Genomic DNA, 16,315 nt, shown 5'->3' on the forward strand with positions numbered 1-16,315 from the left:
GAGAGGTGTTGGGGTCATCATCCTTTGCTGTTTTTATAGTAGTGTGTTTGTTAAAGAGAGAGATTTTCTCTTTGACTGGTGGGTGATTGGAGATTTGTTTGTTTTTGTGTGGTGCGAGAGAGTTCGCTTGTTGGGTGGCTGGTGGATTGTTTGTTTTGTGTGTTGAGAGAGAGAGAGGAAGTTTTCTGTCTTGACTGGTTTGTTGGGGCTTGGTGGATCGTCTGTTTTGGGCTTGTTGGTCTTCTTTGGTTGCAAGAAAGTATGAAGAGGGCGGCTTGTTCTGCTTCTAGTTCATCCCCCAAAGGGTTGTGTGACGAAGACGAGCCTCATGTGCTGGCTGTTGATGACAGTCTCATCGACAGGAAGTTCATTGAGAATTTGCTGAGGAATTCTTCTTATAAGGGTCAGTTCCTTTCCTATTCGTTAAGCTCTCATTATCAGACGCATTATATATTGCATGCCTAAAAGTTTCTTTCCCTCGTTTTTTTGGTTGTACACATGCTCTCCTTTTGTTTTTGGTTACACACAAACAGCTTCATCCTTTGTTTACTTGTGCAGTGACCACAGCCGACAGTGGATCTAAGGCATTAGAGTACCTGGGACAAGATGCTAAGGTCAGCCCCTCTCTCTCTCTCTCTATATATATATATATATCATTTGTGAATAAGAAATTCCTTAATTGAAGGTCATATGAGAGGTTGTTTTGACCAAATTTGACCTCATGAATGAGTTAAACATGATCAAAATAGTTGGATTGGATCACGTCAAGAAAATATGATCCAAATGTCAGTTTCTACTAAACTTAATAAAAATCTAAAAAAAATAAAAATATTATATTTTTCGCTAGGGGTTCCTCATACCCATGTAGCAAACATTACATTACATTTTATAAATATATATATATATATATATATATGAGTGTATCATCAAACACTCACTGATGATACATCACTCATTCTCGCTCAGCGGCTAAAACATTTGTTTTTTTAAATGACTCTAGTGGCAGTCTCGACCGCCGCTAAAGGTCGTCGAAACTGAAAAAAAAAAGTATGGACCCGCTGGGCACATCCGACCGGCGTGGACTGGAGGCCTTCTCTCTCTCTCTCTCTCTCTATATATATATATATATATATATATATATATATATATATATATATATATGTGTGTGTGTGTGATAGTGTAGAAACCAATCAAGTAACGTCAAACCTTCAAAGCAATTTATTTTATGGTCATTTGGAAACATCTGTTTAAGGGTTTGGAAACTGGATGCTTTTACAGTGGTTTCGGTTGCAAAAGAAGCATATTAGGTGAAGGGTGTTTATGATACTTTATTACGAAGGAATCTATGTTGTGCACTGTGTTGTCTTTTTAAGGAATAGTGCTGTTATGTTAAGGTAGTTTTCAATGTGAAATTAAAAAAAGACATTTTTTTGAAATTTGAACAAAAGCCTAAATCTTTAACTTTTCTCACACTCGCCTTTAGTGCAAACCAAATTGACATTAACTCATATCATTTTTTCCTTAGTGGGTAGCCCTAAATATAGCAGTATCATTGCTATCAACTTTGGTTTTTGTTCTGATTCTTATTTTATCTTCTTGATAGACTCTGATTCTTATTTTAAATGCCCATAAGAGACCTTTTCTTATTCATTTATTATTTAATTTAACTTGCTTTCTTTATTGAACTTTCAGGGCTCAAAGGTGAATTTGATAATTACAGACTATCAAATGCCTGGCATGACAGGATACGACCTGCTAAAGCGAGTCAAGGTATAAAAAGATGGATTCTGACCTATCTGTTCCCTGCTTTTAGTGTATATATAATCCATACAGATTATACCATGCTTTTGGTCTCATACAACTATATAATAAGAACCAACATCTTTATTCCCCATCTCAAAACAATTCATTAATCACCATGCAGGAATCCTCTGCCCTAAGGGAAATTCCTGTTGTGATAATGTCATCTGATAATGTCCCCACAAGAATCAACAGGTAAAACGATCACATGACTACTGAGATAGAGCCCTTGCTTTTCTTTTCTTTTCTTTTAAGGGCCTGTTTTGTTCCAAAAAATGGGGGGCTTCAGAACACCCACTTCCTATGATGCAAATAGGCCCCAAGGGTGTCTTTGATTCACTGGACAAATGCCACTTGAAGGTGCGACTCAGGTCCCATCGCACCCTTTCAAGTGTTAGGAGTGTGAAAACAAAGCGGTTTTGTCGGAATAGGATCCCATAATTTGAAATAGGATGAGTTTCATCATACATTCAATCCTAGCCATCCAGCAGAACCATCTAGCCATTGATTGGATGATTAAGATTGAATGTATGATAAAACCCATCCTATTTCAAATGATGGGATCCGTGCTCGGTTTTGTCTCTGCTTATCAAACTTGGGACAGCACCCGGGAAGGGACCGGTCTGAACTCGCCGACTGTAATTCAAGTAATTTTGAGAGTTTGGTCATTTATGCCTGACAAAATTACTGTGGCACAAAAATATTCAGGTGCTTGGAAGGTGGGGCAGAGGAGTTCATACTGAAGCCAGTGCAGGCATCAGACGTGAAGAGACTGAGGTGCCATATCACCAAACTGGACCAAGCATGTGGTGGGAGGCAGTGTCGAGGAAGATAGGCTTTGCTGATGCACTGCAGATATGCGGAAGATATTGTTGAAAGGGCAGTCTGGATCTGCAATTGTCTAACTCTTGAAGTGACCATAATGTTCTTTTATTAAACACCCAAAGGTGTTCACTTGGGTTACATGAAAAAGTAGGATTCTAACCATAAAAAAGTAAGGGTGGGCAAGATCTTGATTAATGGGAATTAATTGTGGGAATCCTCTCCCCATTACCCCGTGATATCCGGGATTATTTCAAGAAACCATGTATCTTTAGGAATTCGAAACAAAGAAAGATTGTTCTTCTTTTTCATTAATTACGTGATTTTCTCACTCTCTCTCTCTCTCTCTCTTTATATATATATATATATATATATATATATATATATATATATATGGATTTGGCTTTTAATACTGCTGTGATCCAAAGAGCGAGTCACGTGAGGCAATAAATAATTGTAAATTCATGAGCAGTGGCTCACGAGGGATCCAAGGGCATTTATGGAAACCTGGTAGAGTATCCAGTACTTTAGGTCTGCTCAACATAGTAACGTTTACCTTCCATCACATGGCTGCTGCCAGCCGTTAGGTCCTGCTGATGTTGTATCTTAGGCTGTCAACGGGTCGGGTTTGGTTCGGATTCAGGTGAAACTAGATTCAGAACTGAGATGCTGATATCGGTTTTGGATTTGAGTCCAATTGAATTCATCATAAGAGAAATCATACCCGGATCCTGTAAAGATTACATGAGCCAGACCCAAACCATACCCGATAAATTTATATATATATTTTTTATCATTGTTACATTGAAAATTTTCCGATCTTAGTCGGATCTTGGGTCGGGCCTGGGTCTGATATGAAAGTTCATAAACCATACCTGGCTCCATATATTAATCAGACCCTTCAGATCTGATCCGGATTCTATTCGAACCTTCTTATTTATCATCAAATTTGACCCTATAGGGTTTTTTACGGGTTGGGTCCAGGTCAAACCCAACCCATTGACACCGCTTCAAACTTCATAAATATTGACTACCAATCTCAAGTGGGACCGTCAATGGTCTGATTTCATGGATCCATACCCGAACCTGATTCTATAGAACTCGTTTGAAACCAGTATGAGTAGTTAGCCGCGTACGTGTCTATAGGTTCATAGTAGTATATAGTTCCAGATCCGGTTTGTGCAATTTCAAACCAGACCTGGGTCTCACCCAAGTTCTGATTAAGATCTGCAATTTTTTAATATAAACAATTAATATTTTGATGGGTGTGGTGTAGGGGTGGCAATTTCTGACCCGACCCGCCAACCCGCCTCTTAGGCGGGTTCGGGTTGGGCTTAAGCCAACCCGTTTAATAAACGGGTCGACCCGCGTAACCCGTTTATTAAACAGGTCGGGTTCGGGTTGGGGGTATGCCAACCCGCCAACCCGGCTGACCCCTTTAATAAATGGGTTAGGCGGGTGGGTCAACCCGCCAACCCGACCCGCCAACCCGTCTGCCAACCCGCCGACCCGTCAACCCGCCAACCCAACCCGCCAACCCGACCCGTCAACCTGAGAACCCGTTTACCCGACCCAACCCATTTATTAAATGGGTTGGCGGGTCGTGTCGGGTTACCCGTTTATTAAACGGGTCGGGTTCGGGTTGAGGTATGCTGACCCGCCAACCCGTCGGGTCGACCCGCCAACCCGTCGGGTCGACCCGCCAACCCGACACGATTGCCACCCCTAGTGTGGTGTGTATCATCTATAATTTCTTGATGGATGTTAGGTCTGTCCTGCTCTGGACCCGGTATTAGCACATCAGTGTCTAACCCGGGTTTGGCACACGCCCCACACTAGTTTCAAGGGAAAGTACATAGTTTGGATCCAAGTAATGGTAAAATCCACCCTGATCCGCGTGGGAGTACTAGATTTAGGGTTGGCAAGTCTTGATACTTCCAACATCGATCCGTCAAGATTTTTATCTGATATCTGACCAAATCCTATGCTAACCATATCTGATTATAATTTAAAGCAGGTATGGTTTTGATTTTTTGCTGCCGAATTTGACGGATATCCAAATCCATCTACATGTGAAAAAGCAGATCAGGTATGAGTTTTTTTTACATCTGAGTCTGAATTCCAATCTGTTTAGCCCACATCCGATTAGTTGGATATGGTATTGACCACATCTTATCCAAATCTGAACCGTTTACATCCCTATCCAACAATCATCTCATTTTTTGTATGGGCAAGCTGGGGACAGCTCCCAATATGATTCCAATCAGACCCAAGCTCGATATTCTCCTTGCCCTTGTAGGATCTAGATTTATGTGAAAACAATACTTGTGGTTTGGATGGTTCAGATAGTTACCAATTTTCAACTCACAAGTTTTTTTTTTTTTTTTGAAAAATAGACTCAGAACTTTTTAGTTTTTAATTAATAAAATTTGTTTCGGATATTTTAATTTTTAAAAATGATTTTATTGAAATAATTAAAATCATGGCGACATGAAATTCGTATCTGAATCAGTGTATCCGCTCGTGTCACTAGGGACACGCAGCCCAAATGGTATGTCCCCCTTGCATAAAATCTTAACAAACAGACTCAAGGAACCCATATCCAACATGTGTTCATCTTAATAAACTACTAGGGGCAAACAATATGAGCCCACAAGGGCTCCGCTCATCTGGTTAAGGGCAACTTGCGAATGTCACCAAGTTGACAGGACATCACAAGTTTGAATCCCATGGGTAGCATCGCTTACGGCAAGGTCAAAGTTGGGTGTACTTCCTGTTGGGCAGGGGGGGATTGAGTCCAGCAATGGGTCAGACAAAGTGCAATAATTTTGGCAATAAATTGTGACATAGACACACGAGCTCATGTTGGGTATAGGGCAATGTTGTAGGAATTGTATCGGACCTTAATCGATTCAAATTCACTTAATTGGCTGATTCCGATTCTGAAGTGGACCAAGATCAACAAACAATGCAATCAGTTTTAATTTTATAAAATGGGGTAAAAAAATTGAACATATATATGAGCTTTTCTATGAAAAACAAGTTAGGATATAAGAATGGGGCGATTCAGATTCAAGGATCATCATGATCTGAACCCAAGATACGATCCAATTGAGTCCTTAATGAAGTTTTTTTTTTTTTTTTAAAGTATTTGTTTAAATATACATTTTTGTGCCCCTAAGGGGTTTATTGTAGCGGGATGGGACCTAGGCCCCCTAGGCAGGTGGTCTAGGTTCAAATCTCATGGGTGTCACCCCTCGTGCAAGCCGTAGTATGGCGACTCCTTGGGGGCAAGGGGCTAAGCCCACAGAGTTTTATGCTGCCGGTACAGCGACCGTAAGTAAGGCAGGCAAAGCCAGTGTACATGTTTTTTTGGGGAACTTTTGAAAAGGACTGTGTTTCAATTTTTTTTTCATTTTCAAAGTTTTATTGAAAGGAACTGAGTTTTAAATATGGTTTGGATATATATAGTCCGACTTAGAAAAGAATGGGTGAGAGATAAATAGAGGGAATTGGAGAAGGAGAAGTTATAGGGAATAAAGGCATCCAATTTGTACCAGAGAATCCATGTCTGCCAATTTCCTCCAAACCCTTGTTTGCTATTCTTTCATAAAGGGCTGTTTGGGGCATATTTTGTGTAGCATGGAGACGTGAGAAAACCAAACACCAGGCTACTTTCCTCAGGGAGACGAGCCACCCTAGGAAGGAGGTTCCGTGTGATGCAAACATCCCACCACTTAAAAGGGAAGATAATTGCTGAAGTCCTTTTCCTATCCTAAAAGGATTGGAAAACCTTAGTGGTGATCTGCCTAGCCAAAATTTCCTTCTATGTCCATTTTTCCTTGGACACCCTTCAATGTAATTCCATTAGTTTCTCTCAAATACTAATGCAGGAGCGGCATCTTGACACCACCAGGTCTAGATTGATTACTTGAGAGTTTTTTCTTTTTAATTATTTAGTTGAATATTTGTTCTTCAGTCATGTTTGAATCATACTTTAGTATTGGATCTATCTCAGATCTATATTTAGGGTTTTTTATGATTTTTTTTTCTTTGTTTACGATAAATAATCATGTAGAGAGGCAAAAAAAGTGAATTATAGTTAATTTTCTGGTATTTTCTTGATTTTTTTGCTGCAATAGGGTGATGGTTTTTGCCAGGTTCAGGAGTAATCCTCATGTCCACTGCATCATTCAGTTTCTAGGAACTTGAGGGTTTGTTTGATGCATCATTCTCAGCATGATTTGGACGAAAATCTTGTTGGGAACGGCGATTTCTAACAAACTTTGGATGCGGCTGCATCCTTATTTCACCCTTTCCCTTATTACAAAAGTACAGGAACGAGGGAAACTAAAGTTTTTCGACGGGCGCACCCACGAGCTCTTCATCCCTATGGGATCTCGAGTTTTCCTTTGCCATCGACGCCTCCTCTTCCATCGCCCCCACCACCACCGTCCATGATAGCTAGAGTGAGACAGAAGAGCTCCAATGGCCAAGCAGGAGGGGGAGAGCCTGTCGTCGTCGCCGCCGCTTCTTCCTCAACGCTTCACCGGAGGTGCCCGCGAGCTCCATCTCTGACACCACGCCAGACGAGAACGTCTCCATCTCCCTCATGCTCCTCTCCCGCGACGTCCGCCCCCAACCGGACTCTTCCATCGTCGCCTCCTCCTCTGCGATGCCCAGCCATCGTCGAAAGTTCCAGTGCGGCACCTGCCAAAAGATCTTCCCCTCCTTACCAGGCCCACGGTGGCCACCACGCCGGCCATAAGAAGTCCAAGGGGAGCAGCGCTCCAGCCGGACTCGACGGCCTCCCTGACCTCTCCGACGATGGGAAAATCCACGAGTCCCCAGTGCCCTGTTTGTTTCATGATCTTCGGGTCCGGGCAGGCTCTCGGCGGCCACAAGAGGGAAGACACCATACTCGATCTAAACCTTTCTACTGCAGTTGACGATTCGACTTCGGTCGTCTCCGACGGGGAGTTCATCGATCCGGAGAACCCAAATGAAGCTTCCGGAGTGGAATTTTTCGATCATTTTTTGGTTGCCCATACGAAATTTGAGTCGAAAAATCAGATTTTTCTGCTAGCTCTGTATCACTAGCGACCCTGATCAATCCGTTAGGTTGATCAATGAGGAGGGATCGATCATGATGGTTAACCAATGGGGTTCGAATTCATTTTCCCAGAAAATCTGGTGGGTGCAGATCGTGTTTTCGGCAAGCTCATCAAGATTCCTACATTACCCACAAGAATTCCGGTGGACATTCTATGTGATCTGAGGCAAACAAATTGGAGAAATTATGTGTCCCACTGCCCAAGTTGTCCGCACATCATCATCAAACAACGGATATTTGAAACATAACATTTAATTACGATCCAAACAAACGTTGAACTTAGAACAAAGAACGAACAGTCTGTTCCGTTCTTTATATTCATTTCATAAGCCATCAAACGATGGAACATGAGCTCCTACTGCAAACAACACGCATAGGGGCCATGTAAGAATTCTCATCAAAAGTATCCTAACATAAAGATCATGAGTATCCAGATCCAGTTGTGTTATTTTACAGGCAGACGTTCATCCTATAACTGATTGGCGAGATACAACGGCCAGTGGGACAGTTGAGCCCCACCCCTCTCCGTGTGGGCCCCACATTTACAATCAAACATGGGACATTTGTGCCCTCGCAAAAATGGGATGTAAGTGTTACCTGTGTCCCATTTTGGCGGGACAAACTCAACTTGTCGTGAACCAGTTATCCTGGGTGTCAAACACCCCATTGGTTATAATACAAATTGGCTTGGATCTGGTAAGCGGTCGCCCCAGACTCACTCCGAATCCAAATCTCGTTGTGGTGCGTCCAGTTCAATTAGACCTTCTTGTGCCCATATATAACCAAACTGTAAAACATAATGTCGTTCAATCAGTTCCTAGGAGGGGATAACTTGGCCCACCAATGGGTTCACCTATTTCATAAGGGTAGACTGTGAAGAAGCATAATTCATGGAAATGCTATACCTTTTTTGCCTCTCGTGGTTCCATCGTACTTCAAAACCATCAAAACTGGCTGTCAAAAAATGGACTGCTCTCAAGTCATTACTGTTCATTTAGAAAATTTCAGAGCAAATTGATGGAATGCATTGAAAGCTAGCCAAGGAAACACAGACAGCTCTGTCCCACAGGCCAATTGTCATGTTCTTAACTATTAAGAACCCCACCTAACTCACCCTTACATAGTACCAACTCCCTTAATAAAGATGCTTAATTATGGGAACAACATGATGCACACACTGCTGACTTTAGTTTTTTCTTGGAGACAGTAGCAGCACAGCAGTTCCAAACAAACATGGTTAGTAATAACTACTGCTAGATGGAATTATCTTCAACAACAGCAACACGAATCGACCATAGCGAAAGCATGTCGTAAGCAACAATTCGTTTGACATAGCATTTAGATTTCTGAATCTTCAAAACAGTTCCACTTCTAAAATCTGCCTTGTAAAGTCTAAATTTCAATAAGATGTCCATACAGTTGAGAAGTAAATATCAGTCTCTCACAGCTCATCCCAATCCTCTCAACTGTTGCATGTATCTGCTCTCACCAGCAACCATTATCAATATAAATTGTCCAACTAACTCGTCCAAACTTTGAACATTCTGTTTGGTAAAGATTAAAATCGTACACCCAAGTTGTCACGATTTGTATGCAGTCTTATGTAGCGATTTACGCGGTGCGACTGCTGTCCTTGTTACGATTTATAGGAATCGCCATGTAGCGATTTCTAGACTCGCTATGTCACGATTTACATGCAACAACGGGTTACGATTTACTTGGTGTAACTATCGGGATTATTATATTTGCTTACCAACTAAGGAGAGGTACAAGACATTTATAATACACAAGACAGAGGCAGAAAGAGAAAACTTTTTAAGAGATGAGGATAACACGAAAGAGATAGACGATGGTCATTGGGAGGAGATCATCCTTCCAAAAAAGGCATCCTTCTAATTAGGCGTCTATCTTAACACTCCCTGTCAAGTTGGGGAGGTGATATCAATGAGCCTCAACTTGTTGCATAATTCTGTGAATTTGTCATTTTCCAGGGCTTTGGTAAGAATATCTGCCAGCTTCTCATTGCTTCCGACAAACGGGATTGATATAACCTTGCTTTGAACCTTCTCTATAACGACGTGGCAATCCACCTTGATGTGTTTAGTCCTCTCTTGGATTACTGGATTTGCTCCAATGTGAAGTGTCGCTTGATTATCACATCTCATTTGCATTGGCTCTGTAACTTTGATTCCTATATCCTAGAGCAGTTGTTTTATCCACACTAACTCACATGTTGAGACCATTGCTCTGTATTCTGCCTCGGCACTTGAACGGGCTACTACGCTTTGCTTTTTACTTCTCCATGTAATAATATTTTTTTCAACCATAGTACAATAGCTTGTAGTAGATCTTCTGTCATTTATGTCTTCAACCCAGTCAGCATCACTATACCCAACAATACTGAAATCATTGTTTCTACTCATGAGAATTCCTTTACCAGGAGTAGACTTTAGATACCTCAAAATTCTGTGAGCAGCTTCCAAATGTGGTGTTCGAGGAGAATGCATATATTGGCTAATGACATCAATGACATACGTTATATCTGGCCGAGTAACAGTCAAATAGATGAGCTTACCAATCAATCTCTAGAAGCTTGAGATATCCTTAATGAGTTCTCCAGCGTCCTGTCTTAATTTGTGATTGACTTCGATGGGGGTTTCAGATGGTTTGCAACCCAATATTCCTGTTTCTTTTAAGAGATCCAACGTATACTTTTGTTGGCATATAAATATCCCTTGTTCAGAGTGTGCTACTTTAATTCCTAGAAAGTATCTTAATATCCCTAAGTCTTTAATTTCAAATTTTTTATGAAGATACTCCTTGAGCTTTGAAATTAAGGAATCATCATCACTGGTAAAAATCATGTCATCCACATAGACTAAGACAACGGTGGTCTTGTTGTTTTGTTTTGTGACAAACATTGAATGATCTGATTTACTTTTAGTAAACCCAAAGGCGACAAGAGCATCACTAAGTTTAGCAAACCATGCTCGAAGAGATTGTTTTAGGTCATACAATGACTTTTTCAGTTTACATACCAGATTTTTACCTGAGCATTAAAGGCCCTGAGAAATTCTCATGTAAACTTCTTCAAGGTCGCCATGAAGAAAACCATTTTTTATGTCAAGCTGATGCGTTTCCCACTTCTTTTTTGCGGCCACAGAGAGAAGAATCCGTATAAAACTCATCTTTGCAACTGGAGCAAATGTTTCATCATAATCCACGCCTTTCACCTGGGTGTAGCTTTTAGCAACCACTCTAGCTTTATATCTTTCAAGTGACCCGTCACTGTTATATTTGATTTTGTAGATCCATTTGCACCCTACAGGTTTTTTTCCTGTAGGTAAAGTGCACGATATCCCAAGTGTTATTTTTTTCAAGAGCAATCAATTCCTCCTTCATAGCAGTTTTTCAGTTTGGATCTTTTTCAGCTTCTGAGAAGTTTTGTGCCTCACTTTGAGAATATATTTTGTTAAGAAAAGCAAAGTAGTTGTTCGAGACCTTTGAAAAATCAACATAATTTTCAATAGGATGGTCGTCTGGCTTTCTTACCAGGTAGGTATAAAAGTCCCGCAGATGTGTAGGAGCTCGAGTAGTTTGAGATGACCTGCGAGGTTGCTTGACAACTTGATCATTATCTTTGTTTGAGCTCCTTACACGATCTAGTCCTTCATCAACATCTCCTTGGTTATTTGATTCCAGATTGTCGACTACAGGGAGAACAACATCTTTCTTCACTACATGCTCTCCCTGAATTTCATCCCCATTCTCCTTTTAAAAATAAGTCTCATTTTCAAAGAACTATACATCTCTAGATGTGTAGAGCTTTTTGTCCTTTGGGTCATAATATTTAAAACCTTTCTTAATGGTGGAGTAGCCCAAAAAAACACAATTGACAACGTATTCATCTAATTTGCTTCGCTGGCCTTCTTGGATATGAACGAAACACTTACACCCAAAAATTCTAAGATGAGCTAAAGACATTTCCCTTCCCCAGATCAACTTCATGGGAGTTTGTTTTTCGATAACAGAGATCAGTATCTAGTTGAGAATATATGCAGCGGTGGACACAACCTCATTCTAAAATTCTTTGGGAATATTGCTTTGAAACATGAGAGCACGAGCAACATTAAGGAGTTGCCGATTTTTTCTTTCGACAACGTCATTCTGTTCGGGTGTGCCAGCGCAGGTGTTCTGAGGAAGGATACCTTCTTGAGCCATATACTCTTTAAAGGCCTCACTTATATACTCCCCACCGTTATCAGATCTTAACCTTTTAACTTTGACACTGAATTGAGTTTGAACCATAGAGCAAAAATTCTTAAATGCTTTTAAAACTTTACTTTTGTTTTTCAGAAAATAAATTCACATGGTACGGGAGTGATCATCAATAAAGGTAATGAAATATTTAAATCCTAAGTAAGAAGTGACAGGGGCTGGCCCCCAAACAACTGAGTGAACAAGCTCAAAAATTTTATTGCATCGACTTTCGGACATGTTAAAGGAGTTTCTTGTTTGCTTTGCATATTGACATGCATCGCATGAAGTATTGTCACTAACTAATTATGGAAACATATTATTCAAGATTTTGTCTGAGGGATGACCAAGTCTTTGACGCCATAGTATGTGGGGGTTACTTGGTTTTTGCATATTAAAACTCATAGGGTTATTTTCTAGGACATATAGTCCATTCTGCTCTTGTCCTCTACCAATCACCTGCTTGCTCTGGATATCCTGAAACATAACTTGATTAGCCAAAAAAATAGCCAAGCAATTACATGACTTGGTTATTTTGCTGATAGAAATAAGATTGGCAGGGAAGTTGGACAACATAAGCACATCTTCTTTAGCCTTTCCTTCAAAGAAGGAGGCATGACCGATCCCTTGAACCGGCACAAGCGCATCATTAGTAATGTGGACCCGATTATTGGCTCCTAGGGTAATATCATCAATTAACGTATTTTAACCAGTCATGTGGTTCATGGCTTCAGAATCAAGAATCCATTTACTGGAGCATGACATAGCATTATAGGTTAGAGGAGTACTTGGAGTTTCTTCTTTATTTTCTTGCTGATGGTTTGAAACTGATATGGCCAGATTTGAACGATCGAGTAAGTTGCTGAAGGAGCTTGGTAAGGTTATCCATATTGGTGGCTAGACATCCTTTCTTTTCATTTTTTCCTCTTATGGGATTTCCATGAATCTCCCAGCATCGATCTCTGGTGTGACCAGACTTCTTGCAGTGATAGCACTTAAACTTTGGTTTGCTCCGATTTTGATAATTGGTGCTTTCAGATTTAGGACCACACAGATTTGAGGTTGTATAAGCAATTCTATCATGGGTCTCATCTTCAGTCTTTTATTGAGACCCCATAACAGTTTTGTGAGTTTCTTCCCTTTAAATTATAGAGCAGATGGTGTTTAATAAAAGAGATGTACTAGTCATCAAGATTTGACTACGAAAGCTCTCATACTCTTAACGTAATCCAGCAAAAATTTTAAAAACTTTATCTTTCTCCTCTCTTTGTTTCAATGTGTTGACATCATTGGTGATGGGGCGATAATGGCTAAGTTTGTACCGCCCCAACTTTTATAGTAAAAAATTTGGATAAATTTTTTTTTGAAGCAGTGAAAATGAGAAAGGCAAAGAGTTGGGCACATTACAGGTGAGATATAAAGCAAATACTGAATAATTCTATTCATCCACTTAAAATATCCATTACATCCATTAAAAGTAACTACGCTAATCAGAGTCCAACATAACCAAAAACACTAAATAATGGACATCTCTTGACCCAATTCAGAACGATGCCTCGATGCTCTAAACTACTCGTTACCTCAAAAACATTTAAAGCAGAAGGGTCTGACTCCCCTGTCTGCATAAGAAACATCATATTTATATCTGGTGCTCAGTGTTCTATGTACAAATATGTGCAACATCTGCAAATATAACTAGTATAGAAATTTACATCATTCTAAGAAAATGATTATGATTTCTAATTCATGATACAATGCAAAAGATAACTGAACTAAAGGTATATTTATTCACATTAGCATAAGTTGTAGTTCCACAAGTTTTACAAATGTCATATCAACAATTCATAATTCTTAAAAAATAAGTTTTTCAATCAACTTAAATTATTTAATGTTTATCTTACTCTTACCCTGTGGGTATGCACAGGCATAGACCTCGTAGCGGACCGAGACCATACGGGGTCTATTATTTAATAACGCGTATGACTAGCTGTACAGATATCCAAAGGGGACGGTCCGTGACCGAGAGAGAACTCCCTAGAGGATAAGACAAGAATTTAGAATGCACCCTGTGACACTTCTGCAGAAGACTTGGATCTACCACCTATGATACATTAGTAGTCCTGGTCTCCCAACTTCATGGACTGGAGACCCGGTGAGACGCCTAACTCTCATGAAAACAAGAACGTCGATGAAGTTTGTACCACCTACCCACTCCAAGGTAGATCATGGGTCCGGTAGCATATACCATCTTTCAGGTATACCTAGAGCCCGAAGAATCCGGTAACATATACTGTCTTTCAGGTATACCCAGAATCTTGAAGGTTTTATGTCTTATGTTTTATTTTACATTTTCTTTATAACCATGTGTGAACCATCGCACCACAAGGGGTCCGGTAGCATATACTGTCTCACAGGTGTACCCAGAACCCAACAAGCCTCATGATTAGGCAAACATTTTTATTATTTTATTTTATTTTTTCAATTATGTCCATATGCAAAACCTCGCACCACAGAGATTTCAAAAATCCCGAACCCAGCTCGGGGTTCCAAGCCTTGTATGCATTCGAGAGCCAGAGTGTTATAAGTACCCTCAAAGTAACATTTCGCAGAACATGGATTGACTTGAAGCCCATAATGTCATCTAAGTTAGGAGCAAGGGTGTATGCACTTGCATCCCGCGTACCAAGCCATCTATGTGGCACAATAGTATCACACACATATATATATATATATATATATATATATATATATATATATATATATATATATATATATATATATATATATATATATATCCTAGGTACGCCCATAGAGAAGTCACATGGACTCCAACCAACAAATCGGCTGTCATAAGCCTAGTTGGTACCATAATGAGGGTCCATCCCAGCATCCACGAAAATGGTACAGTGCCACATCCGACGCCAGAGGTGGTGGTGAACCCCCACCATTGACCAAATTGTGCCAATAGTGGTCTGTGCCGCAGCTCGTTCCTTTGCTGCAGTCCCACAAGACTGGCACGTTCCTGACTAGTAGTGCATACACAACAACATAATGATACTTGTCACCCAACGAGAAGGGTCACAACTCTAGCCGAACCCAGTGGCTCACGTCGGTTTCATCCGAGTCCAGTTCTGTCAGTCCGCAGCATCTCAGCCGCTGCTGAAATCGGCTCAGGCCCCCAACAGAACATTGGGTTACCCAGCAATACCAACACCGGTTGGTATGGCCATCCTCCATCAAGCCACACCGATGCAGGACATAAACAGGTTGACCGAATGGGTCAGTCGGCCCACTGTCCTAGGTAACCAAGTGAGGTTGTGGTCAATTGACCCCGTCCACGTTTCTCTCTCTCTTTTTTTTTTTGCTCTTTATATCTGCATATAATTTGAATTTTATATATGTGAATGTTTTCTTGAGAATTGAGATTATTCACTGAAACGTCTTATTTATTGCAGATCTTTTTCCTTGCCAAGAACATCCCAATCCTAAAATTTGTTACATTGGTTCTACGACATTTGTGGGGATGAATTTGAATAATTAAAAAAAAAAACACCCAAAAAGGAGACCCAACATTTACTGCATGGTTAAAATGTATACGAAATGCCTTTTCTAATTTTCCCTAGTAAAAGTCTTTTACCATGGTTGCTGGAACCTCCTACCTAGCTTGAGAAGATTTGTTGGAAGTTGTTTTGTGACTCAAAGCAACGCTTTTTTAGACTCATTTATCTTCATGGGAAGTGTGCAACCAAGGACACCAGATTTTCAACTTCTATTAAAGGAAAACACATTTATAATAACACCACTACAGTTTACCTATTTTCATTACCTAATAGCAATGCATTTTCTATAGTTTCTTAAAACACAAATATTTTCACCTTCAACTTATTCATTTGATGAAAAATAATCAAGGCAAACATGTAAACACTTTCTTCTCATCAAAACCAGGGAAATACTAAGAAGCCCCCTTGTCACATATTATATGCATAAGAACATGTATGTATAAAATCCATAAGTGTCCTAATCTTCTCCTTTTTAAGACTAGATAATCTGATTCTTTGTCAAGTGTAAAACAGATATAATGTCATACACATGTATGCACGAACACACTTCACGTACACACATACATACAAAGGATACATGACTTTGAAAACTAAAATAGAACAATGCCCATAATACATGAATCTGAAAAGTAAAACGGAATAATGTCCACAAGGTCATAGATAGAAACATACATACATACACAGATCATACAACATAACGCATGCCATCTTGCCCCCAGAAATCAAGTTTTCAAGCAAGACGTCATCAAAAGAAAAAAAAAAT

General features: G+C 40.1%; 1 protein-coding gene across 1 annotated transcript; it reads left to right on the forward strand.

Annotated features, from left to right (window-relative positions):
* Positions 1 to 261: 261 nt before the first annotated feature.
* Positions 262 to 2,635, forward strand: LOC149820801 (two-component response regulator ORR3-like). The gene is made up of 5 exons (XM_089981854.1): positions 262 to 403; positions 559 to 614; positions 1,693 to 1,770; positions 1,925 to 1,995; positions 2,509 to 2,635. The coding sequence occupies exons 1-5, from the start codon at positions 262 to 264 to the stop codon at positions 2,633 to 2,635; spliced, it is 474 nt and encodes a 157-aa protein (XP_089837980.1).
* The last annotated feature ends 13,680 nt before the right edge of the window (positions 2,636 to 16,315 follow it).

Source organism: Nuphar pumila, chromosome 12 (assembly GCF_984573655.1).
Source record: "Nuphar pumila chromosome 12, dmNupPumi1.hap1.1, whole genome shotgun sequence".
NCBI classification, from domain to species: Eukaryota; Viridiplantae; Streptophyta; class Magnoliopsida; order Nymphaeales; family Nymphaeaceae; genus Nuphar; species Nuphar pumila.